The 27,490-nt window shown below is 49.5% G+C and overlaps 2 protein-coding genes across 2 annotated transcripts; one reads left to right on the plus strand and one right to left on the minus strand.

Moving 5' to 3' along the window:
- Nucleotides 1-9,040: 9,040 nt before the first annotated feature.
- Nucleotides 9,041-10,020, plus strand: LOC109732236 (uncharacterized). The gene has a single exon (XM_020291432.4). The coding sequence runs from the start codon at nucleotides 9,042-9,044 to the stop codon at nucleotides 9,792-9,794; it is 753 nt and encodes a 250-aa protein (XP_020147021.1). The 5' UTR covers nucleotide 9,041; the 3' UTR covers nucleotides 9,795-10,020.
- A 1,307-nt stretch (nucleotides 10,021-11,327) lies between these two features.
- LOC141042988 (uncharacterized) lies at nucleotides 11,328-15,901 on the minus strand. The gene is made up of 5 exons (XM_073511903.1): nucleotides 14,257-15,901; nucleotides 12,199-12,994; nucleotides 11,972-12,095; nucleotides 11,645-11,867; nucleotides 11,328-11,599 (listed from the first exon to the last, which is right to left on the minus strand). Exons 1-5 carry the CDS (start codon nucleotides 15,899-15,901, stop codon nucleotides 11,328-11,330), a joined length of 3,060 nt encoding a protein of 1,019 aa, XP_073368004.1.
- Nucleotides 15,902-27,490: the final 11,589 nt, after the last annotated feature.

Below are 27,490 nucleotides of genomic sequence, written 5' to 3' on the forward strand. Positions count from 1 at the left end.
CATTCAAAACAACACGGACATGTACCTTCAATCTAGATTCAGAGTTACACTTTTCAGTCATTTTCTCCACTGGAGTCATCTCCTTCAGTGCAATAATATCTTAAATCTCTGTTACATTTCGTTGTGCCGCTTGTTGAATTACTTGACTTAGACGACATATTTTATCACTAAAACATAAAACAAGTCAATATACCATACATATAATTGTATGCATATATCATATAAATATTTATCAACAATTCAACCATTGACACTAAATAATCGGACAACATAACATTAATAAATAATTTAACACAACACCTAATACAATAAAAATAGGTAATTCAATCAACTGGTTCTTAACATAATGATTAGTAAGGCACAAATCAAGATTATACATTATGGCAATAACATTAAATAAAAAAATATTTATAGATCCAAGTAACTTAACAAATACATTCATGTCCTACTATACCAGTGCATAAGATGCCTTGAAAATTTATAACCAATGCATACGTTTAATTTTGCATTAAACTATCAATCATTTAAGTTTGTCCAAATTTATACATTATATTTACAGATAAATTAATGTTTCAGAAGTCAAATTCATAATGTGATTATCTTTCTGCATGTAACATTCATGTTAAATTTAATAACTATTTTTCACGAACATAAATCACGTTTTACATACATATCCGAGTACATCTATTTTTATTTTCGATATAATAATCTATACTAGAAATTTTTGTTGTACAAATATTTAATAACTCTGTGATCCGAATTCTTCCCAGGGTACAAGAAAGTTCATGTGATGTAAGTTGAGTTTCCTTGGCTAACATAATGACCTAAGTTCCACTCTATGTAACTAATGTCCTCCCAAGTTTCTGAGTTTTAATTTCTGGTACTTACAATCACTTCCTAGACTCGTAAACTACATACGTACGTGATTATTTGTATTCTAAGATCCAGCCTTAAACTTTCCCTTACTAGCAAGATCGGGTAAGCCAAAGATTTGACTTTTTGAAACATGACAAACCAGTACAAGCCCCTAAAAGAAAAGAAAAATTGAATACCTAGCAACCATATGCAGAACTTGTGCTTACAAGAACATTCAAAGAACATCAAACACACAACATTGACTAACTTGTGCCGGATAGGCTTACATAACATCTCCTACTGTCGTTTAGTCGTTGTTGTTTGTGAGCGATTCACAACAGAATGACTTCGATCGCTTCTGGTCTACAGCAGTGTTGCTAGAACACAAGAGTTCTAAGAAGAGAAGTAGATGGTACTTGAAGAATAGATAGTTACGAATGTTGACGCAGATTGGCGACCCACAATCCGCGTGCCCCTGCCCTTGCGTGCCACAAATCCCCTCCCGAAGACACGACTCCTCTTCTAGTGAGTTGTCTCATGCGCTTCTCGGCAGGGTATGGCACTCATGTACTTTCTTTTGAGCTTTATCAACCTTTATTAAACGATGATCGTATCTACTACAAGTGAAGGAATAAGAAAATCAGGAGGTTTCTCTCGCCACACCTTTGAGGATTTCCTTCTATAACTTGCTGGAGCTAGCGCGTGCGCCTAGCCATTGCTTCCTCTGGCACAATGCTCTATGGCTGCCCTGCCGAAGAGACTCATAATCTGCCGACAGTCATCTGTCACTACAACTGTCGAAGCACGATAATTTGATGGATCCAGAATAGCTTGGACAATTCTTGTGAATCACATTCTACACCCAGGGTTGAGATCCCTAGCTCGTTCGCAAGACGCAGCCCCTCAAGAACCACAACTGCCTCCGTAGATGCTACATCGATGGCATACTCCTTGAAAGAACAGGATGCACCTATGAAAGCTCCATTCGAATCATGCAACAGCACCCGTGTTGATCCCGATCCCGAGTCAACATGAAAACTAGCATCCACATTATCCTCCTCATCGTTGCCTTGGTATTCGTAGCCAAGGAGTTGGGCATGATCCCTCGAATGCTCAGAGTCGATCTACTTGTAGTTCCAACCACGGCATCGTGTGATTTCCTGCGGTGATCCCACCACAGGCACTCATCTACTTTTGTTTTATCTTTTAATCACCTTGTCTCGGTCCAGCCGTGGTGTTTTATACATATAAAGTTGGGTGAAAGCTTTCTTTTAATACAGTACAGAGGCAGAAGCTCATACATACATACATACATACACCCATCCTTATGAACGCACACACACATATCCTATTTCTATGAGCATCTTCGAGAGATTAAGCTGGCACATCATCTTAAGATTGACGAAGTCGCCACAAATGTCTTCATAGTGACGGAAACGTCTTCTCCAACTGAACGCACATCGTCGGAGGCTTGAAATAAATTCAGAAAAATGCGATCCGGTTGTTCAGTGACCATGGTCTGAACTACTTTGTGACGTCTGTTGTTTCGTACTCTGCCTAATTTGTGGATTTTATTAATTTAAAGACGGACCCTCTTTGCGTTTTGTTTTAAAAAAGACAGTGATATTTCCAGCTCACCAGGGTTAACTCTTAAAATTGACACTGGTTCTTGTAGCATTACAAGGCCATCGGCCAAACCAGAGTGAGCAAAGAAGTGCCCCAACACTCCACCAAAGCACCCTCTTTTGCCGTGCCATGTACTGAAGCAACACAGGAAAGGAGATCCGCACACCAGTTGGGGTTCTAGCTGACCTCGGCCGCCTCACGGATGGTGCTCCAAGCAAACTTAGCGAGATGACATCTGAATAACACGTGGTTAGCATTTTTCGGAGCTGTGCACACGGGACACAAACCCGCAGAAGGGCCATAGCGCTTAGCGATGTTAATTGAGGTTGGAAGCTTGTTACGGAACACTTTTCAGAGAAAAATCTTAGCTATGTCCAGCGTCGTACTTTAGTAAGTCTGTCATAGAGTGACTTGACTGAAAATTTGCCCGAGGCCGCGAGGTCGCACAATGTCACACCTAATCTCTGATTAGTGTGCTCTAGACTCTGATTAGTGTGCTCTAGAGCTGGCTGGTGGGCCCAGCCAGCTGGCCAGCCAAGTGGCGTGAGTGGGTGATGTTAAAAGAGGCCGTCCGTGGCCGTGGGTGTCATGTGTGTGTTGACAATTTCTGTATCTGAAACCTTCCTCTGCAATCCATCTCTCCTTCTTCCTCTTCAAGCCATCCTCCCTCCTCTCGCCTCGATCTGGATCCCCTCTCCCTCTCTTTCTTCCTGGGGTGTTACAACTGGTAATCAGAGCCATCAAACCGCCGAAATTTTTCTTCCTTGCTTGATTGGGAGTCGGTAACATCCATCACGCCGGTGTGGTTTGCTCCGGCGAGCCGCACGAAATCCGTCGCGGGGTTCGACGCCCTTTCGAGCAGGACAACGGCTCCTTCCAAGGCTTCGGCGGCGACGCGGCAAGTGCTCGCCGCCATGGACGAGGGGAACACCAACATCACCAAGATGCGGGAGACGCTGCTCGCCAGAATCGACGACCAGAAGGTGGCACACGAGAAACAGGTCGAGCTCCAGGCCGCCTTCAACGCGCAGATCTCGCAGGAGATGCGCGGCCTCTCGCGGCAGCTTGATCTGACCCAGGCGGACCTCGACCTCACGCGCAAGACGGTGGAAGGATCGGCCTCTCCGTCAGACTCGGTCACCACGCATCTTCACCAGCCCGCGCAACCGCAGCAGCAACCTCCACCGCCCCCTCCTCCTCCTCCTCCTCCATCGCCGCGCCCCGTACCAGATCCGGCACGCCCGTCGTCGTCACACGCGCGTCTGGGCGACCACCGCCCACCTCTCCTTCCCGTGCCACCACAGGGCGGATTTGTCGTCGCGCCGACGACGGGCTACCACACCAACGAGTACCACAAACCCCTGAAGCACGATTTCCCCAAGTTCGACGGCACGGCGCCATACTTGTGGCTGGACCGTTGCCTCGCCTACTTCGAGCTCTACAAGGTGGCTGCCCACCACTGGGTCGCCATCGCGGCGCTCTACATCGACGGCCAGGCCACGCACTGGCTTCAAGCGTTCCGCCAGACGCATCGCAACATCACGTGGGACGTCTTCACGTCGGCGATCCTGGAGGAGTTCGGCGCCGACGAGTTTGAGGTGGTGATGCACAAGCTGCTTCAACTCCGCCAAACAGGCACCGTCGCCGAGTACCGCGCCGCGTTCGACGAGCAGATGTACCACTTGCTCGCTCTCGATCCGTCGATCAACACCAAGTTCTTCGTGACGCAGTTCCTCCTCGGCCTGAAGGACGAGCTGCGTGCCCCGGTGCGTCTTCAGGCACCTTCAAGCATCACGCGCGCCTCGGTGCTCGCGCGCATCCAAGAGGAAGAACTGGGCACGACCCGCGCGCGACCCCGCATCACACCCGCGGGCCGGCCACCACCAACAGCAGCCGCAGCGGCACTGCCACAGCACGCTGTGGCCGCGCCGGTTCGCGCCCAAGGAGACGAGTACGCGCGGGAGCGGCAGCTACGCGATTTCCGTCGCGCGAACAACCTCTGTTTCAAGTGCGGCGATCGCTACTCCAGAGAGCATCGCTGCGCCCAGCCCGCGCAACTGCTCACAATCAACGTGGGTGACCACGGTGAGGTGCTCTCGGACGACACCATCCATGCCCTGCAGCTGCTCGACGACCCGGGCCCGGTGGCGCAACCCCCTGCTCTGGCCGCGGACGCGCCAGAGTGCTGTCTCCTCTGGTCGCAGGCGCTCGACGGCACGGATTCCACGACCACAATCAGGCTACGCGCCCTCGTCGGAAACCAGGTCATGCTCCTGTTGCTCGATTCGGGCAGCACCCACAGCTTCGTCAACAAGGCGTTTGTCGATCGCCTCGGCCTCTCCACAGAAGAGATGCCGCCGACAGAGGTGCGCGTGGCCAACGGCGACAAGCTTACCTGCACGCGCATGGTGCCCGGCCTCAAGTGGTGGATGGAGGGCCACACCTTCGAGACGCCCATGCGCGAGCTAGAGATCGGAGCGTACAACGGCATTCTGGGGATGGACTGGCTTGCCCAGAACAGTCCGATGACGTGCCACTGGCAGGACAAGTGGGTGAAGTTCCAGCGCGATGGCGAAGAGGTCACTCTGCGCGGCGTGTCCCCCAAGCCGGCCACCTCGCTCAAGGCCGTCGGGTCCGAGGAGCTGCGCAAGATGATTGCCGGCAACGACGTTTGGGCCATGGCCATGGTGGACATCTGCGGCCCCGCACCGCGTCCGGCTCGCAAATGCGCAAGTCAAACACCGCTCACGGACCTGCTCGAGGAATTCGCCGACGTGTTCGCGGCACCGCACGGGCTCCCTCCGCATCGCCAGTACGACCACGCTGTCACGCTGGTGGAGGGCGCGGTCCCCGCGAACACGCGCCCGTACCGCTACTCGCCATTGCAGAAGGACGAGATCAAGCGTCAGGTCAAGGAGATGCTGGACTCGAGCGTGATCACGCACAACGTCAGTCCCTACGCCGCGCCGGTGCTGCTAGTGAAGAAGAAGGACGGCACCTGGCGATTCTGCGTCGACTATCGCCGGCTCAATGATGCCACCATTAAGAACAAGTTCCCGTTGCCCATCATCGACGAGCTCCTGGACGAATTGGCCGGTGCAGTAGTGTTCTCCATGCTGGGCTTGCGTGCTGGTTACCACCAGATCCGAATGCGTGAGGAGGACGAACCCAAGACGGCGTTCAAGACGCACCACGGGCACTTCCAGTTCAGAGTCATGCCGTTCGGTCTCACGAACGCGCCGACCATTTTTCAGTGCCTGATGAACACCGTTTTCGGTAAGTATGTCCGCAAGTTCGTCATCATCTTTTTGGATGATATTCTTGTCTTCAGCGAGACCATGGAGGAGCACCTGGAGCACCTGCGCATCGTCTTCGAGCTGCTCCGCGCGCACCAGCTCTACGCCAAGGAATCCAAGTGCACCTTCGCTGCTGACCACATCGACTACCTCGGCCACGTGATCTCGAAGGAGGGAGTGGCCACGGACAAGGAGAAGACGCAGGCCATGGAGCAATGGCCGACGCCGATGAACGCCACGGAGCTGCGCGGCTTTCTCGGTCTCACGGGCTACTACAGAAAGTTTGTGCCGCACTACGACATCATCGCGAAGCCGCTCACGCAGCTGCTCACCAAGAAAGGGTTCTCCTGGACCGAGCAGGCGCAGACATCGTTCGAGACGCTCAAGCAGGCGATGGTCACCACACCTGTTCTGGTGCTGCCGGACTTCGCGCGACCGTTCACGATCGAGACGGACGCTTGCGACACGGGCGTGGGCGCGGTGCTCGCGCAGGACGGGCACCCCGTGGCATACTTCAGCAAGGCACTGGGCGTGCGCAATCAGAAGCTCTCCACCTATGAGAAGGAGTTCCTCGCCGTGATGATGGCCGTCGACAAGTGGCGCCAGTACTTACAGCGCGGCCCCTTCGACATCATCACAGATCACAAGTCTCTCTGCAACCTCGGTGAACAGCACCTGAAGACAGAGCTCCAGCGCAAGGCCATGGCGAAACTGGTGGGGTTGCAATTTTGCTTCCAGTAAAGACGGGGACTGGACAACGGCGCCGCCGACGCGCTCTCACGCGTGGGCAAGCAGTTCGAGTTGGCCGCGCTCTCCACATGCCTGCCAGCCTGGGTGCAGGAGGTGGCCAACTCCTACGTCACCGACGCCGACGCCCAGGAGCGGCTACAACAACTGGCGGTGCACAGTCTAGACGATTAAGGCTACGAGCTCTATCGCGGCATCATCAGGCGCCAAGGTCGTCTCTGGATTGGGGCCAATTCGGCCCTGCGCACCAAGCTCATCGCCGCGCTGCATTGCAGTGCGGTGGGCGGCCACTCCGGCTCCACCGCCACCTACCAGCGCGTGCGCAAGCACTTCGACTGGCGGGGGCTCAAGCGCGACGTCGCCGAGTTCGTGCAGCAGTGCACGGTGTGCCAGCAGGCCAAACACGAGCACGTCAAGCCGGCGGGTTTCCTGGCGCCGCTGCCCATTCCAACAGCGCCCTGGGAAGACCTGACCATGTACTTTGTCGAAGGCTTGCCGCGCTCGGAGGGGTACGACACGATCATGGTGGTCGTCGACCGCTTCACCAAGTTCGCCCATTTTGTTCCCCTCCGCCACCCCTTCAACGCCCAGCAGGTGCGCGCGCCTTCTGGGAGAACGTGGTGAAGCTGCACGGCATTCCCGCGTCCATCGTCTCCGACCGCGACAAAATCTTCACGAGCCATTTATGGCGTGAGCTGCTCGCGGGCGCAGGCACCAAGCTGCTCTACTCGACAGCCTATCACCCCCAGACAGACGGGCAGAGCGAGCGGGTGAACCAGTGCATGGAGATGTACCTCCGTTGCGCAGTTCACGACTCGCCGCACAAATGGCGCCGGTGGCTGCCAATGGCAGAGTTCTGGTACAATTCGACATTCCATGCATCGCTCAACGACACTCCCTTCAAGGCTCTCTACGGCAAGGAAGCCAATCTAGGCGCGATGGCGTCCTGGGCGGAGTCAGCGCCGACGGACGAGGAGATGGACTGGGCGGCGCACACTGCGCAAATTCGCGCCCAGCTGGAACGCGCCCAGCGCCGGTTCAAGAAGAACGCCGATCGCAACCGCACCGAGCGTCACTTTCAGGCGGGGTGAACAGGTGCTGCTCAAACTTCAGCCTTATGCTCAACGTTCGGTGGTCAACCGCCCGTGCGCCAAGCTCGCCTTCAAGTACTTTGGTCCGTACAAGATCATCGAGAAGATCGGCGCGCTCGCGTACAAGCTCGACCTGCCGCCAGAAAGCCAAGTCCACCCTATCTTCCACGTTTCGCAGCTGAAGCCCTTCACCCCCGACTTCACACCGGTGTACGACGAGCTGCCCAAGGTGCCGGACCTCTCCGTCGACAACCTCGCCCCTACGCGCATCCTGGACCGGCGTATGATGAAGCACGGCGATGCGCCGGTGGTGCAGCTCAAGGTGCAGTGGGGCACCAGCGACTCCACGCCGACGACATGGGAGGACTACGACGTGCTCCGCCACCGTTTTCCGTCAGCACCACTCTGGGCGGAGGCAGACGACGAAGACGACACTGAAGAAGAAGAAGACACGTCTTAAGGAGGGAGGAATGACACACCTAATCTCTGATTAGTGTGCTCTAGAGCTGGCTGGTGGGCCCAGCCAGCTGGCCAGCCAAGTGGCGTGAGTGGGTGATGTTAAAAGAGGCCGCCCGTGGCCGTGGGTGTCATGTGTGTGTTGACAATTCCTGTATCTGAAACCTTCCTCTGCAATCCATCTCTCCTTCTTCCTCTCCAAGCCATCCTCCCTCCTCTCGCCTCGATCTGGATCCCCTCTCCCTCTCTTTCTTCCTGGGGTGTTACACACAACACATGATCCGGGCTAGGTGAGAGGCTGAACGCATCCACGATACCACTGTCCTTCTAATCATCCAGCCATAGGTTGATTCGCAAGCAGGGCGAAAGCTGAAGCTAATAAGAAGGGCAAAAGCTGAAGCTGATGAATCACCACACGGATCAGGCTAGGTGAGAGACTGAATGCATCTACGATACCACTATCCTTCTAACCATTCAACCATAGGTTGATTCACAAGCACGGCAAAAGGCGAAGCTGATAAGAAGGGCGAAAGCTGAAGATGGTGAATCACCCCACGGGTCGAGATTCGATTATGTATTTAATAACTCACGCTGCCAAAATGCTGGTTCGGGAGCAAACTTGATCGCTCGCAGCTCATGACTTCCATCAATGCGAGACTTACGCAAATGTCTCCTGGATCTCGCACGCAATTCCATGCATCATGCGCACTGCGCCGTGCACTCACGCTCTCCGCCCACCCCGCAATCCGCGCATCGACCATCGCCGGGCCCTTTCCAATCTACCGTCGCTTGCTACCAATGCGGTCCAATTATCCGACGCCTCTCAGACTCTAGCGGCCACATACCGGCATGGCTATATATACAAGCGGGAGGGCGCGCTCGGAGACAAGACAAACACACACACACGGCCCGCGCTGCAGCGTTGCCTCCTACTGCCACGGTGCCACCGACGATCGACCACGACGCTTCCATGGCTACCTCTGCTTCCCGCCTCTGCCTTCTCGCCATCGCGTTCCTCCTCGCCGTCGCCGCACCCCGCGTGGATGCGTGGGGCGGCCGCTTCTTCTTCAGCAAGATGACGCGCCCCGGAGCCGTGGTCGAGGCCGACAAGGCGGCGGACACCGCCACCGTGGCGACGGAGGCGCTCGGCACCAGCAACGCGCCAGCGGCGTTCTCGCGGCCGTCCAGCAACCGCGGCTACGGCCTCTACGGCCGCCCTGAGGAGAACGAGAAGTACCCGCCGGCCTACTTCCGCCGCGGCGTGCACCGCGACACCGAGAAGCTGACGACCACCAACGTCGTGCCGGAGACGGAGCCGCGGCACGAGGAGGAGGCGGCCGTCCCGGTTCAGGAAGAACAATCCTCGGGCGAGGAGGAGCCGGCGTTCCCCGCGGACGGCAGCGGCAGGGGGCGGCCGCTGTCGTACATGCGCCACGGCGGCAAGCACGAGCGCGACTACTACGGGATGAGCGACACGAGGCTGTACCAGAACGGCCGGTACTACTACGACGTGGAGACTGACAAGTACGGCTACGGCTACGAGTCCAACCCGGTGCGGACGGCGCGCCCCGAGCCCGAGGACAACGGCTCCGGGTACGGCCGCCCCGGCCGCCAGCGGAGCTACGGCGAGGCGGCCGGATACGAGAACGACAACGGGGTGGCGGAGAAGCAGAACGACGACGGCGGCGTCCAGGAAAACCAGAACGGGCAGTACAATCCATGAGTAAGACGTATACGAGGGGCTTGTTTCTGCTTGCGATCATCAGATACGTTGTGTGGTAGGAGTATAATGCTCCTTGCTTGTGTGCTGCAAGCTAGCACGACGTCGTTACTACTTACTACTTCTACTACGCTGAAGGATGAGCTGCCGGTGTGGAATGGTGATGAAACGTATTTACGTACGGATGAATAATCTGTGTGAGTAATGCAATGTCTACTGTTGTTAACAAGTGCTTCTCCTTCTCCACTTCACTGCTCATTTCTGTCGGTGCACGGGCCCAGTTCGTGTGCCAGAATGAAGAAAACAGTGGGGTGATCAAGCCTCATTCTGAAAGGCATGATTGGTTTAGTCGCACTCGCACATATATTTTCCGGGTCCGCCATTGGACGTGGAGCACTTGAACTCGGGATTACAATGGCACTTTCACCTTTTGCTGCGTTAGATCCGCACCAAAAATTTCAAACCTGTTCATCCCGGAGAGTACCCACCTACCTACCTAGTGTCCTTGTGAAGTCGATCGAATTACTCCCTTCACGTCGATGCATGGACGATGGATCACAAAGTGGCGCGCCATAATTAATTTCAGCAGACAAACCACATTACCACGTAGGCCACAATTTGTCCTCCTCAGAGGACAAGGTGCGTGGCTAAACTGCAGTGCCGACCGCTGCTTTGCATTGGATGCTGGTGGCACCTACCAAACAACGACCTACGGGGCCATCGATCATGGCCTTTGGGTGTGTCTGTACCTACAGCTGGAGCACTGTACCACTTTGTTCGGTGCAACTAGACCTTCGGTTCATTAAACCTAGCGTCCAAAGCTCAGTACCGTTTGTTCGAAAGTTGATGCGCATTGAACTTCACGGTGACACCACGGTAAGTTTTGCCGGCTACATAGAGGATGATCGTGTATTGAGGAGTTTCTGCATCTTGATTATGTTAAACAGATTAGGGTTAGGAACAATGCTCGATACCCTTGGTGGGTACGGCTGTCATATATTTATAAAAGGGAACCGTACAAATACAAGTTGTGTTACAACACGTATATCTAATATATACTTAGTCTAACACCCTCCCTCAATCTTAACTATGTCCTGAAACACTCAGAAGGTTAAGATTGCGACGACATCCTTCAAAAGAAGGCAAGGGCAACGGTTTAGTGAAAATATCAGCAAGCTGATCCTTCGAAGAAACAAACTTAATCTGAAGGAGCTTCTGAGCAACACGTTCCCTCACAAAATGGTAGTCAACTTTGATGTGCTTCGTTCGGGCATGAAATACTGGATTGGATGAAAGGTATGTTGCACCGATGTTATCACACCAAAGAACAGGCGGCTGAGTTGGGGAGACCTTCAACTCTCGAAGCAATGATTGCACCCATATGATCTCAGCCGTGGCATTAGCAACAGCTTTGTACTCAGCTTCGGTACTACTCCGAGACACCGTAGCTTGCTTGCGAGCTTGCCAGGCGACCAAGTTAGGCCCAAAGAACACAACATGTCCCCCCGTGGATCGCCGATCATCAGGACAACCAGCCTAGTCGGCATCAGAGAATGCTGAGACCAGTCCAGAATGCGCAGGCTGAAGATGGAGACCATATGAACCAGTGTGACGAACATAGCGCAAGATGCGCTTAACAGCTGACCAGTGAGAATCACGTGGTGCATGAAGATACTGGCACACACGGTTAACTGCAAATGATATGTCTGGCCGAGTAATGAGCAAGTACTGCAGTCCACCCACAATGCTGCGGTACTCTGTGGCATCCTCAGGAGCAAGCAAGTCACCAGCAAGAGCTGTCAGTTTGTCTGTAGCAGACATGGGAGTCGTAGCAGACTTGCACTGCAACATACCTGCACGACGCAGGAGATCCTGAGAGTACTTCTTCTGAGTAAGAGTCAAGCCACCATCAGAATGAAGAACCTCTAGGCCCAGAAAATAATGCAGTCTCCCAAGATCCTTAACAGCAAACTCAGCACCAAGAGAGGACACAAGCCGGTCTGTAGCAGAAGCAGACGAACTGACAAGGATGATGTCATCAACATATACCAGAATGTACATAGTCACCTCAGGTCGCTGTAGAATAAACAGAGACGTGTCTGCTGTAGAAGGAACAAACCCATGCGCACGAAGAGCAGCGCCAAGACGGGCATGCCATGCACGCGGGGCCTGCTTCAAACCGTAGAGAGCTTTGACAAGACGACATAAATGATGTGGCTGAGCAGGGTCAACAAAACCTGGCGGCTGACGCATATAAACCTCTTCTTCCAGAACTCCATGGAGAAAGGCATTCTGAACATCAAGCTGTCGAAGCGACCATCCGCGAGTAACAGCCAAAGAGAGAAGAACACGAATAGTAGTTGGTTTAATAACAGGACTGAATGTGTCTTCATAATCAATGCCATACCGTTGTTTGAACCCCTTGGCAACCAGGCGTGCCTTGTACCTCTCAATGGAGCCATCAACATGTTTCTTCACCTTGAATACCCATTTAGAGTCAATGATATTAACACCAGATGGAGGTGGAACAAGATGCCAAGTGTTGTTTCTTTGAAGGGCATGAATCTCCTGCTCCATCGCAGCACGCCAATGCGGGATGCCAAGCGCCGCTCGAGAATGTCGTGGTTCAGTCGTAGGGTCAGCCTCAGCATGTGCCACACAGGCCGCAAGCCACGCGACAGTGCCGTCAGTGCGCTTCTTCAGTTGGAAGATGCCACTTTTGCTGCGAGTATGGGGACGCAGGACGACAGGCGGAGGTGGCGGTGGAGCTGCCATACCAGAGGAGCCACTATCCATCAGCGGCGAGGAGGACGCACCGGCGGGCGAGTCAACAGGCGCATCCGGTGGCACGGTCAGGGTCGGCGAAGACAGACCGGGCGTGATCGGCGTCGACGGACCAGGCGATGAAGACTCGGTGACCTGCGAGGCCTCCGGCTCAGGGGAGAGCGCCGCGGGTCCAGCCGGCCCGGCCGACAGCTCCGCAGGTTCGGCTGGCCCAGGCGACAGCGAGGCCGCTGACCCCGGCGACTTGGTCACCCCGTCGGATCCTCGTGCATGGGGCATGCACGCGTGATCGACGTCGGGGTCAAGCGGGGTAGTGGCGGGGGCAGCCTCGTCGAGCGCCTCATCCGGCGTGGCAGCAACTGGCGCAGTTGTGGCCATATCATCATCCAGAAGCTCAAGTCGAGCGCCTCGTCCAGTCCCTGCACCATGGTTAGGCAACAACAGAGGAGAATATGCAGCATCCACAAATTGATTAGGCAAAACTGGAAAAGAGTGCAACTCAGTGACGGGAGTATCGGTGGGTGATGTGAGCGTGGAAAACGGGAAGACAGTCTCATCGAACACAACATCACGAGAAATGTAAACACGATTTGACGGGATGTGAAGACACTTGTAACCTTTGTGGAGAGGACTGTACCCAAGAAACACACATTGTTTAGATCGATACTCAAGTTTATGCTTATTGTACGGACGAAGATGCGGCCAACACGCACAGCCGAACACTTTGAGGAGGGAGTAATCTGGAGTTTCATTAAGCAACACTTCGAGTGGAGACTTCATGTGAAGGCGTCGTGTGGGAATCCTGTTTATCAAAAAACAGGCAGTAACAAAAGCATCGCTCCAGAACCGAAACGGGACAGAGGCATGTGCAAGAAGTGTCAGGCCAGTTTCAACTATGTGACGGTGTTTGCGCTCAGCTGCACCGTTCTGCTGATGTGTATGAGGACAAGACACATGGTGTGAGATGCCAAGCTTCTGAAAGAAGGTGTTAAGGTTACGATACTCACCCCCCAGTCTGACTGAACATGGATAATTTTGTGCTTAAGCAATCGTTCAATATGTGCTTGAAATTGCATAAAGACATGAAACACATCAGATTTGCGCTTAATAAGATAAATCCAAGTAAAGCGACTGAAAGCATCGATGAAACTGACATAATAGTTGTGACCACTAACAGAAGTTTGGGCATAGCCCCACACGTCTGAAAACACAAGCTCAAGAGGAGCCGTGACAACACGACTTGATACAGAAAAAGGCAACTGATGACTCTTGCCTTGTTGACAAGCATCACACACTAGAAACTCCTTATTACTCGACTCAACAGGAAGATGATGGCGATGAAGCACATGGCGCACAATGGGAGTAGTGGGGTGGCCAAGGCGAGAGTGCCACTGCGACGACGACACCCGAACACCACTGAAAACTTGAGAGACTCGTGGCACATCAAGTGCGTATAAGCCGTCGCGAGCTCGACCACTAAGAAGAACGTCCCTCGTGTCCCGGTCCTTAACAAAAAAATGGAAAGGGTGAAACTCAACAAACACATTGTTGTCACGAGTTAATTTAGGAACCGAGAGTAAACTACGTGTGACTGAGGGAACACGAAGGACATCAAGCAGATGCAAGGTTTTAGTGGTACGTGAAAGAAGAGATGCCTGACCAACATGTGAGATGGGCATACCTGATCCATTGGCCGTGCGGACCTGATCGTGACCAGTGTAGGGCTGGCGAGTGGCCAGCTTGTCAAGCTGACTCGTCAAATGGTCCGTAGCGCCCGTATCCATGTACCAGGCAGGATCCACCGAGTATGAAGGAGTGAACCCGGGATCCGGTGTAGCGAGAGCAGCTTGCTTCTCATTGCCCTTCCCATTGTTCCCAATGCCAAGAAAATCTCGTTTAAAGCGACGATGGCAGCGAGACGCCAAGTGCCCATCGATGCCGCAGAGTTGACACTCAACCCCACCACCACATGCCTCGCAGTGGAGCCGCTTGCGGCCAGCCGTCGGAGGTGGAGCGGGCGGACGGGGCTGGTTGCCTGAGGTCGGCGGCGCCTTCTGCTTGGCACCGCGGGCGCCCCCGCGGAGAGCAGCGTTCGCAGAAGGGCCCTCCGTGTAGACGCCAACGGAGCGGCGAGCAGCGAGCCTCTGTTCGGTGTTGAGAAGGCGTGCATAGAGATCGCGAGGCGGCATCGATGTGTCACGTCCATTAATGTTTTCAACGAGAGAATCATAGTCCTCATCAAGCCCATTGAGAATGAACGAAGTAAACTCCTCATCACGAAGAGGCTTCCCAATAGACGACAGTGTATCAGCCAAACTTTTGACCTTGTTGAAGAAGGCCGTGACGGAGAGGTCATTTTTCTTGACCTCACCCAGCTGGTTACGAATGGCAGAGGAACGGGCCAGCGATTGCGAGGAAAAGCTGGAGTCGAGCGTGGCCCATGCATCCCTCGACGTCGCGGCAAAGACCACCATGCCGGCCACGGAGGGTGTTTGCGAGGACTGAATAGCACCCAGAATAGCTTGATCCTGAGCGATCCACCGACGATGAGCAGGGTTGGACACCATGACGGAGCCACCAGCGGCCGAGGGTACCGGAACCATGGCCGGGGGACACGGCAGCGTACCATCGACATACCCCTCAAGGTAGTGACTACGCATCAGCGGCAACACCTGAGCGCGCCACAGAAGGTAGTTGTCAGCAGAGAGCTTCACCGTCACCAGGTGAGCGAAGTGGAAAGGTCCTGGTTCAGCCACCGATGCGGAGAGCTGCGAGTCGTACATCGGAGGAGCACTGTACGGAATCAGCGCATCGGCCGGCGGAGACGTACGGTAGTGTTGGTGATGACCGTAGGGCACCGTAGGAGGTACGCCGTAGGGCTGCAGCGACGCGACGTGCGGCATAGAGACAACGTAGGGCGCGCCATACGGCGCCTCGTAGGGCACCGCGGAGGACGAAGCATACGGTGCCGACGCGACATACGGCGACGACGGCGCGACGTACGGCGCTGGATACGGCCCACCGTACGGCATCTGGACGGGAGTGCCACGAGGGCCTGAGGCCGGCGGCGCAGCAGAGTTCGCAGCGGCGCCGTAAGGTAGCTGCGCTGGATCAAACGCGTGCGACGCCAGGGCGGCATCACGGGAGATCGAAGGCGCGGGCGATCGGGGCGCTGGAGGACGCGACCCCGATGCGGACGGACGGGCCCAGGCGAGCGGGGTAGACGCCATGAACGGCGATTCCGTCGCCAGGGTTGACGGAGGCGGCGCGGCGGCGGCAGAGGAAGCGGAAGCACGGCGCGGACCGAACGCGTCGTCTGATACCATGTTAAACAGATTAGGGTTTGGAACAATGCTCGATACCCTTGGTGGGTACGGCTGTCATATATTTATAAGAGGGAACCGTACAAATACAAATTATGTTACAACACGTATATCTAATATATACTTAGTCTAACAGATTATAACTCTATTATCTCGGGATAAATTTCTTTCACCACACACACAGAAAAAGTTTTGCCGGCCAATCGCTCTTCTTTCTTTAGTTTACTTGTATGCATAGTAATTGTATACGTGCAATACAGGTGATTATATTAATTATATTGCACATTACTATTAGACAATATATAAATTTCATGTTAATGTTATTTAAGATATATAATTACTTGGTTGATGCTGACATTGATATTAGGCATGCTATTAATTAGTGGAGAATGCTATTATTTATAGTGATTGACCTGCCATTTTATCGTTAATGTAATTACATACTAGGTAAGAATTAAATTTAACTTTCAATTGAATAATACTTATTGACCTACCGAAGAAAACATGATTTTATTTGGTAAGCCAGAAAATATGGAGGCAGTTGTGGCGTTTTTCAAGAAAAACTAGTAGTGAAAAAATGGTAAAACCGAAAACGGGGGAGGTAGGTGGGAAGGGAGGAAGAAAGAAAGGAACGGACATAACCTTGCATATTTTTTGGTAGGAGAAGAATAGAATCATGGCAAGACTCACTTTGAGGCCAAAATATTTGAGCAATAATTCTCAAATATATGCCTCCGCACCCAAGTTAAATCCAAAGACATGTTCTCTATACGTATGGACTTTAGTTGTAATTACACTCTCGAGTCATAAAAATTTCAGATTAGCCAAACCTTTTTTTTTGAATTTTCCGTGACACCACATTGTAGGAGGTGAAGAGCAAATAATAAGGTAAATAAAAGTTTCAATGAATGGCGGCAAGTAAGAATGAATTATTTTGAATCAACGCTCGCGAGTAAGATCCATGATCGGGTACATAAATCTTAACTGATATTATTGACAGCTCGCCTCTGTTGGAAAAGACAGTTTCTAGGAGACGCTTAGGCACGCTTAGGTGCTAGGCGATGGCCCATTTAGGCACGCTTAGGGCATAAATGGAAGTCTAGGCAGGGCAAGTAAGAAATTGTCTACCCAAGCAAGAAATCATGCCATATTGCATTGATATGCCAAATGGGTCATATTCCAATGTTAGTAGCTTGTAGTTAGCTTATTTATATGCCCTAAATTAATATCAATACACATATAATAACCACATATACACCATCCTAGTAAAAACTATATTACCGCCTAGGCCGTGCCTAGGGCGCTTAAGCACCGCCTAGGCACTAGGCAAAGGCCAACCGTCTCACTTACGCCTACCGCTTTTTCCAACCTCTCGCTGCATCATAAACTTTAGTCTTATCCAAAACTAGATCATTTCATTGACCTTTTTCTCTTGTATGTGCAACTCAAAATAGATAGCCGCATTTTCCGGACATTTTCTTAGTGTTCTACTTGCATCAACAAGAAAGAAACCAACCAATGATAAGAATGGCGTGGCATTCATGATAAAAAAAGAATTATAGAAAAGCTATTGGTGTCGTATTCAACTTCTATTGTTGTAGTTGAACCACTTGTCACTCACTCCATGACTGCCTAATTGTGGAAATATAATGACTGAACATTACATGCATCATAAACTGGTAAGATGACTAACATACTAACAAGTGGCATAGAGAAATATTATTACTTGCAAAGCAATATTACAATGTGAATCACAGCAAACAAATCACGCATAACAACCAATAATGCTTCTAGACAGTTTAGTTGGACATCATAAGTGTACAAAGTGAATAAAAAAATGCACAAAAAATATAACGTGCTCGAGTCATGTATGCAAACTCAGACGTAACCATTTTCATATGCAGGTCAGAACCTTCATGCACAAATTTCATTTTAGAGTTTGCAAAGATATATGGAAATGGTTTATAAATTAAGGATTTGAATAGAGAGCACACATGCTTGACTATTTCCACTTTAACCACTGCAATAGGGAAAATTGACAAAGGAAAGAACCATAATATATGGATAATCGAATAATAGAACATATCATGACTATTGGTACAATTGGATGATTCTGCAAGGTCTAGTATGTAAAATGTACTAGTAGCCCACATCCTTAACATACAGTCCCTCTATTTCCCCTTCAATGACCCATAATCCATCATCATCTGGCCAGACGCAGGTGACTATGTCACGGGGAAGCCGGAAAACGTCAACGAGAAAGAAGAACAAAACCGGTAATGAGGAAATGGTATAGTGAGCATGTGTATGACTCAAGAGAATATCACACGATAACCAAAGGTTCACTTGAATGTCATTCGTGTACTCATAAGGATGGATATGGTCGTCCACGGTTTCGCTATCGGTCACTGAACGAAGGGGTTTCATTCATGTTGATGTTTTAACGAACCTATAGGGTCACAAGCTTAAGGTAATCATGATATGCCGAGTGTTAGTGGGAGGGGAATAATGAGAATATATTTGTGGAATTATTTTATTAATATTCGGAATAGTTTCGAGAGGAACCGGAAGCGTCGTTATGGGGTCACTGGAAGGGTTTCAGAGTTTATTGGACAATACCAGGTATTTCTGATAAATAATATATAGGTGCAAAATGTTTGTGGTGATGTTAAATTAATAATAAAAGGCTCTAGTAATTATTAGGAGGCTTTTATATTTAATTTAATATCAAAGGGTCTTAAAAGGCCAAGTGGAAGGAGAATTGGGTCATATAGGCCCAATAGGGGGTGGTACCCCCTTTTCCCTTGTAGGGAGGCCGAATTCGACTAGGGAGGGATTCCTCCCTCCCCTAGGGCTAGCACAAGGGGGAGGATTACTCCCCTTGTGTGGTGCCCCCTCCTCCCCTCTCAACCTATATACACTAGAGGCGTTTGCACCTTTTGGACACACAAGTTTTGTAGCCTCTGCTAGTTCTCTAGTTCTAGTTCTAGTTGGTCCTAGTTGATCAATTAGAGCTTGACCTAGATCCTCTATTCCTCATAATTAGAAGCCCAGTGTGGTTCTAATCTCCTCCCTCTAATCCTTCGGTGACAATTAGCTCTGGATGGCGAAGCGTTGCCGGACCATACGCTTGCAACTCGTAGAGAGGTCGTGCTTTCGGTCTCCCATTCGAGGGACTGTTCATGCGTGGTTCGTGGGATCGTTCATCTACGGTTCGAGGGACTCCAAGTACGATCTACACCGACTCATCTTCTTCCACTGCAACTCGGAGTCGGTAATGATCGAATCCAAACTGTTAATGCATCTTCATATTATTCCTGGGTGATCGTAGGGTGATACGTCTCCATCATATCTACTTTTCCAAACTCTTTTGCCCTTGTTTTGGACTCTAATTTGCATGATTTGAATGGAACTAACCCGGACTGACGCTGTTTTGAGCAGAATTGCCATGGTGTTATTTTTGTGCAGAAATAAAAGTTCTCGGAATGACCTGAAACTTCACGCAGAATATTTTTGGAATAAATGAAAAATATTGGCGGAAGAATCAACCGAGGGGGATCCACCACCTGTCCACAAGGGTGGGGCGCACCCTACCCCCTGGGCGCGCCCCCTGGCTTGTGGGTCCCACGAAGCTCCACCGACCTCAACTCCAACTCCATATATTCACGTTCGGGGAGAAAAAAATCAGAGAGAAGGATTCATCGCGTTTTATGATATAGAGCCGCCGCCACCTCCTGTTCTTCCTTGGGAGGGCAGATCTGGAGTCCGCTTTGGGCTCCGGAGAGGGGAAATCCTCGCCATCGTCATCATCAACCATCCTCCATCACCAATTTCATGATGCTCACCGCCGTGCGTGAGTAATCCCATCGTAGGCTTGCTGGACGGTGATGGGTTGGATGAGATTAACTATGTAATCGAGTTAGTTTTGTTAGGGTTTGATCTCTAGTATCCATTATGTTCTAAGAGTGATGTTGCTATGACTTTCCATGCTTAATGCTTGTCACTAGGGCCCGAGTGCCATGATTTCAGATCTAAACCTATTATGTTTTCATGAATATATTTGCGTTCTTGATCCTATCTTGCAAGTTATAGTCACCTACTACGTGTTATGATCCGGCAACCCTGGAGTGACAATAGTCGGGACACTTCCCGGCGATGACCGTAGTTTGAGGATTTCATGTATTCACTAAGTGCTAATGCTTTGGTCCAGTTCTCTATTAAAAGGAGGCCTTAATATCCCTTAGTTTCCAATAGGACCCCGCTGCCACGGGAGGGTAGGACAAAAGATGTCATGCAAGTTCTTTTCCATAAGCACGTATGACTATATTTGGAATACTTGCCTACATTATCACTACAAAAAAATACACTTCCGTGATGATACGTGTTTGTCACAGTAGGTCGCGTTTTCTGTCATGCATGTACATCCATGACGATTTTATGACAGAATCAAGATAGTCATACCTATGCTGTCGTAGAAGTGTTCCATGACATTACCAAAATTATCATCACGGAAGTGTCCACTTCCATGACGATAAATCGCGCGTCACAGAAGTGCTTTCGTCAAGGGTGACCGACACGTGGCATCCACCGAACGGAACGCCGTTAAGCTATCGGGTCCGATTTTGGATCCGATAACCCATTAACAGCCCCAACCAATGGGGATTTTCCACGTGTAAAATCATCATTGGCTGGAGGAAACACGTGTCGGCTCACCGTTGGGACAGATGTCATCCACTCATTGGACCCAAAGCGCCTATGATTCGTCGACACGTGGCACGGCCCAATAGAGGCCCATTCCTGTGAAAAGGCCGACCCGTTTGACTTGGTCAAAAGGTGGCGGGCCGGCCCACGGCAAGCCTGTGAACGGCCTGTTCGCATATAGCCCATTTACAGCCCGCTAACCCAGGGTCTGTTTACGGCCTATCTGAATTAGGCCTAGTAGCGTCATCTGGGCCGTCCAATATAATTCCAGCCTGTTTTAACTTCCGGCCCATGTATGGCCCATGACGTCTTTCGGCCCATATGAGGCCCTTATTACTCTCGGCCCATTAACGACCCGTGGTAAAACTGGCCCGTAATGAACAGTGTATCACTTTATACCCATTAACGGCACGTGGTGAAACTGGGCTGTAATGAACATTGTATCACTTTCTACCCATTAACGGCCCATTATTCCGTTGGGCCGTTTCCAGCCCATGTTATCTTTCGGCCTTCTCAGAGCCCATTTATTCTTGGGCTCATTTCCACATTTGTTTACTTACGGCTCGTTACTGTCATTTTCTGCTTGTGGGCCAAATTCAGCGCGTGGTTACAGTCGGCCCGTTTGTGGCCCGTTAATACGTTGGGCTGTTTTCATAGCGTCATCAAAATACGGCCGATTAACGACGGCCCATTATGGTCGGCCCATGAACGGACGATTTCAACTCTAGCCCATTTACGGCCATAATGTGGTCTGTTATTGGCCCATGTTTGGCCAACCGATCATACGGCCCGTAGAAGGCCCATTGATGATACAGCCCATAGAAGGCCCATTGTGTCTACGGCCCGTATAAGGCCCATTGTTTCTACGCCACATAGAAGGCCCATTGTTTCTACGGCCCTTAGAAGGCCCATTGTTTCTATGGCCCGTAGGAGGCCCATGTTAACTACAGCCGGTGGGCATCAAAGTTCGCCACCAGTGCAAATATAGGGAACACCCTACACTATACAAAAATGGCTTGCTGTTTTCTTCAGCCGGTGGCTGCACGTTAAGAACAAATTTTGTATCGCACCAAAAAAGGTACAACTATAAAACAAAAGGAAGGTTGGCATAAAAGTTAACAGTCTAGCAGATAAATGCACCACCAGAAGTTCAAAAGCTCAGTTCATTTGACCTGACTATTACGTTTTCATGATGTATTGTCCGATGGAGCACCATAACCTTCGCCTTCAGTTCTCCTAGGCTCCTGAACAACATAGAAAATGTCTGATAGTCTGGTTTCAAAACCATGCATATCTTGACAACATCGAACAATGTCTCTCCTTGTTTCACAAAGGGTCTCTGTTAGGGAATGGACTTATGTCTGGAGCGCAGATACAACATTGTTTTGAGCTTGCATATCTTGATCATGAGGCAGTTTGGATGAGATTGCCTTAACAACCAAGCCAGTATTACGCAGGAACGTGCTTTTGGCACTGTTGTGGACAGGTACTGACCCACTGCAGCAAGAGCTGACATTGCGGTTATAGTTGCCTCGCCACCTTCAGAAGGTGGCGGTTCCACCATTTTTTCCATAGCTCGCTGAAAAGTTAAGGTTTTACATTAGTAGTACCAGAACAGAAGATATTAAGGAGGCAGCAAAACCAAACAAAATAGCTTTGGTCTATATACAGAACTTATTCTGGTGAACCCATGTAAAATAATAGTTGTATTTTATTGCAAAGTACATAATAAAACCAGGTTCCAAACATATGACCATGTACCATCGCTAATGTATTGTCTATTTCTTCACATTGTATTGATGGCTAAGGATAAAGAGACGAAGTTTATAATACGGTAAGCATAGTATGACATCATTCATATCACAAAACAACTGAGAATAGACAAACAAGCAATTGTAACGTTGTGTGGGCAAGTCCAGCACGGAACTAGATTACAGGTCAAGATCAAAGGAACATCACTCCTCTCTTTTAAACCTTGTAAGGTGCAATGATACGCTAAGAGAATTGTGTATAAAATTGAAAAGAGTAATAGAAATTGGCTGCAAACCATGCAGTTCAAGGCACAAGTCAGAGTAAGTAGTAGTTAAAAGGCATGAGGATTAAGGACTTACAACAGCGGCTTTGACTGGTGTAGTCATGCCCTTCTTCTTGCTGGTGTGACAGTCCTTGAAGATTTCCACAGCATTTGGTTCAGGTACTTTTTGGTCCTTCGGGCTTTCCTCTGCATTTGGAACAAGTCAATATAGATCTGATAATATGGTACAGCGAAAAGAGTGAAACAACAGCTAATTACAAGAGCCTCACAGTGTGCAATATAGCTACGAGATCCTGTCGTCTGTTGGAATTTCACTTTCGTATGGTTGGCCTTGTTCTTTGAACAGTTCACCTACAAGAAGATAGATTTGTGTGGCACATGCGTAAATAGGACTTCAACATGTGATCTGATCACATATATATAATGTACCTGATACTTCGGATCGGACCTGTGTTTAACGAGGCCTCTCCAGTCTTCATCAGATATATTTTCCACTAGAGATGTTTGGGCAAGTTCACTGTTAGCCTTGCCTTCAAAGTGAGTTTTCCTCAAGTTATATCGATACTGTCGCAGAGCAGACTTGAAAACATGGGTGCAAGCTTGTCTGGTTGCATCATCTTGGCTATCCAACTTGAACCTCATCTGTTGAAAATTATGGGAGTCTCATTATCAGCAACCTAGAAAGTATTGGACAGAGCAAGACGATATTACTAGTTTCCATACATAACCATACTTACAGATAAATGGTCGAGGAAGGTGTTGAACTGGGTTTCGTCTTTGTCATTCCTGTACTGAATCCATGTTGGGAGGATACGTACATGACACCTAACAGCAACCGCTGCCTCTGATACTAACTTGGCTGACTCTGTAGCATCATGTGGCCTTTTTAAACCTGCCTCAAAACGGATCTCCATTCTTCCTCCTCTAGATTTAATTAACCTATTGAGCATTATTCCTGATGTTTGTTTCCTCTTGCGCCTAGGTGCTAGTCCAACAACAAACATAGGAAGTGTTAGTGTACTCAAACTGTGAGACTACATATAAAGAAGCATGCAACTGTAACTTGACTCCAGCAACTACCTTCTTGCTGTTGAAGCTCACAAAGTTCATCTGATCTTGCCAACTCATCTTGTGTCAAGAGTGCTTCGGAAGTAGTGTCAGGTGGCAAGGGAGCTTGGGAACATGCTGCTAGCTGAGTTGACGAACGAGTAAATCGTGCAGCTGGTGGTACTATGGAAGGTGTTGCAACAACTAGGGTTGTCTCTGCTTGTTTGGTGGTAGCTATTTGTTTCTGTTTGGCTTGTTCTGCAGCTCGTTTAGCACGGGATACCCTATCGGTACAATTTTCCGCTGGACTTTGATCTTCTATTGCACCATCAGTACCAGCAGAATCCGCAGGATTCTTCCGCTTCCCTTTCCCTGTCGTTCTGTCTTGCTTCCTCTTTCTCTGTGCCATGTTAAGTCAAGCCGACAAGAAAAACGAATAACAATTTAGTTCTCCAGAACAAATTGTTGCATGATACAGATGAACTGAACTTTGATGTTAGACAACCACATGATAGGAGGATGTAATATGTAAGAAAAATAGGACGGCATGAGATAACCAGAACTATGATGTGTAAACTAAGCAGAAGACATTTCACTAAATTAGAAGCAATGCAATGGAAGGTAGACACCATATGAAAGATGCTACAAATATCGCTCTGCCAAGTTAACAGTGTCTCATCATAAATGCCATTTAAACAAATGTGAAGCAGTACAAGAAATAAATCATATGCAAGATGCAAACAACATCACACTATCAAGTTAAAGGTCTCTCGTCATTAGTGCCATTGCATATTCACAGCTTATGATGTGTAAACTAAGGAGAAGGCATTTCAACAAATTAGAAGCAATGAAAGCTAGACACCATATGAAAGATGCAACGAATATCACTCTACCAAGTTAAAACTGTCTCGAGTTAAAACTGTCTCGTCATAAGTGCCATTTCAACAAATTAGTAGTACAAGCTAGAAAACAATGCGAGATGTAACCTATATCACACTCCGAAGTCAAACGTGTCTTATGATAAGTGATTGTTGCAGGTTACACAATAGTAGTAATTTGATGTAAGAACATGGTGTGATAGACAGATATTGTATGTTCTAGAAACAGGAATACGTGTCTTATTCAAGTATAATGTGTAAAGTAAGCAGATGGAATTCAACAAAATTAGAAGCAATACAAGCTAGACATCACACATAACATGCAACCACATATAATAGTGCCAAGTTAGAGGGAGCACCGGTGATGGTGCACTAGGGGAGACGTGCTCATCATAAACACAGCTACGTTGAGTGTCTATGCATGTGTTGTCTTGGAAATCATCTTGGGGGGATGGAGGAGTAGAAACTGTAGAGGCCCTCCGTTTGGAAGGAGCACCTTTATCCGTTGCCTTGCTAACTTCCTTCCGCTTTATTGATTTTGAATTGTCAAGTAAAACCGACAAGAAAAAGCAATAAAATTCTCTCTTCAGAACTCATTCATGAATAATACTGACAATCACTACTTTGATGTAAGGCAAACACATGATACCAGGATGGAATATGTACGAAAAACAGGACGGCATGGCATGTTCACAATTGTTTGTGTAAACTAAGCAGAAACCATTCCAACAAATAAGAAGCAATGCAAGCTAGACACCACATGAAAGATGCAACCAATATGACTCTGCCAAGTTAAAAGCGCCCCATCATAAATGGAATTTCAACAAATTAGAAGCAGCGCATGCTATAAATCATATGAAAGATGCAACTAATATCGCACTGCATATCCTAAAGGTGTCTCGTCATATTGATTGATGCGGGATACAAAAAAACAATAGTTTTATGTAAGGACATGCTTAATAGACAGATGTACTATGTACTAAATACAGGAAGGCATGTCACATTAACAGGTATAATGTATAAGCTAAGCAGAATAGCACATGCAGTTTAACCAGATTGGAAGAATTGCAATCTAGACACCATATGCAACATGCAACCACATATCACGCTGCCAAGTTAGAGCAAGCACCTGCGATGCTATTGTAGGGGAAATGCGGTAATCAACTACAGAGCTACGTTCACTATCTTCATCTAGCCTTGCTGTTTCTTGAGAATCATGTCGGGAGGCTGACGTTGCATTCTTTAAATGAGGAGTAGTCCACTTGCCTGACTGCCTCATCCTAAGTGATTGATGAGGGATACACAAGAACATTAGTTTGATGTAAGAACATGGTTAATACACAGATGTACTAGTATGTACCAAAAACAGAAAGGCATGTCATATTCAAAGGTATAATGTGTAAGCTAAGCAGATGCAATTTAACCAAATTGGAAGCAATACAAGCTAGACATCTAGCTGGAGTGGTGAGCATGATCATCTAGGACCTGAGAGCCTGGTGGGAGGCGGGCTGCTTCGCCACCATCGCGGATTTTTAGTTGGCTTCCAGGTGATGCCTGTCTTTGCTGGGCTTGTCACTGGCTCGGCCAGTGCCCTGACTAGCTATTTGTCTTCTGGTGCTCACGGGATGGTGGTTCATGTAAAAAATATCTTTCCTTATCTTAATAAAGACCGACTTTGGCCTTTCGAATACAAGCTAGACACCATATGGAACATGCAACCACATATGACACCGCAAAGTTAAAGCAAGCACCTGGGATGGTGGTTCATTGCGAGCGAGGTCATCAACTCCAGAGCTACATTTACCGTCTCCATCTGCTGACACTGCACCCTTTATAGCGCTGTAATGTGCCGTGCTTACCCGCGTAGAAAGCTGGAGCAACTTCTCTCTTTTCTTTTCTGCTTCTCTCGAGGCAGACTCTGAAATACCCTTGCATAAAAACACAATAGTGAGAGTATGGGTGAAGTGTGTGCAGAACTAGTGCACTGTAAAAGTAGCAGATAGCAGGTGGCTGAAAAATAAATGACAGGAGACATATGATAGCTCTACAACATTGCATGGCAAACAAAATTAGATTCTACTCCGTATGATTTTGTAATATATGAGCACAGGAAATGCAGGTACTCCTCCAGCACGCCACCACATGTGGTCATATCAAGATAACAGTCAACTGAAAATAAATAGGTTAGTCGATTTTTTAAATGAACCGTCCGATCTATAAGGAACGGGCAGATGGCCTTCGTCTACCTCCCGCCAGTCACTGTTGACGATCTTTCTTGAACCGCCAGCGACCACCGGCCCAGACCCCTGCCTCCGCCGCCCCGCCCTCCCCTCGACCTCACACCACCGCCGTGCTTGGCAGCGCCCCCATGCCATCCCTTTAATCCCGGCCGACCTCCAGATCGGGTGCCAGTAGCTCTAGGCCCCACACGCCCCTAAGATAAACACCGAGGCGCTGCTTCCCCGGCGTAATAGGCGGACTAGCGCTTGTTACGCCGGGGAATGCTTCCGTTAATTGGGAATCAACTGACCAGGAATTGAAATTCAGGGGGCGACAGACCTCTAGCTAAGGTGAAATAGTATATGAGGAGAAACCTTGTGCATCACGAGTTACTAGGAACATCTAGTATCAAGAAGAAGCGGTCAACTAGTGTCTTCTGTGGGATGAATACCGTGCAAGCAGACACATAATATTTGCACGAATAAGGGAAGAGGAGTACCATTTTCGGTTGCCGGTGTGGTCGCCTCCACATGTCGCGCCGATCTTCTTATTTTTGCCGGGGAAACCGATGTTCTGGAGGAGGGTGCAGGCTTGGACGAACCCATGGCCAAATTGTTGACTGTGTTGCCATGGCCGTATGTCGGTGGAGGGGAAGCAGATCCGAGGCGGCGAAGGACGATGTAGCAGGAACAGCTCCGGTGCGGTGGAGGG

The sequence above is a fragment of the Aegilops tauschii genome, chromosome 3 (assembly GCF_002575655.3).
Source record: "Aegilops tauschii subsp. strangulata cultivar AL8/78 chromosome 3, Aet v6.0, whole genome shotgun sequence".
Lineage (NCBI taxonomy): Eukaryota > Viridiplantae > Streptophyta > Magnoliopsida > Poales > Poaceae > Aegilops > Aegilops tauschii.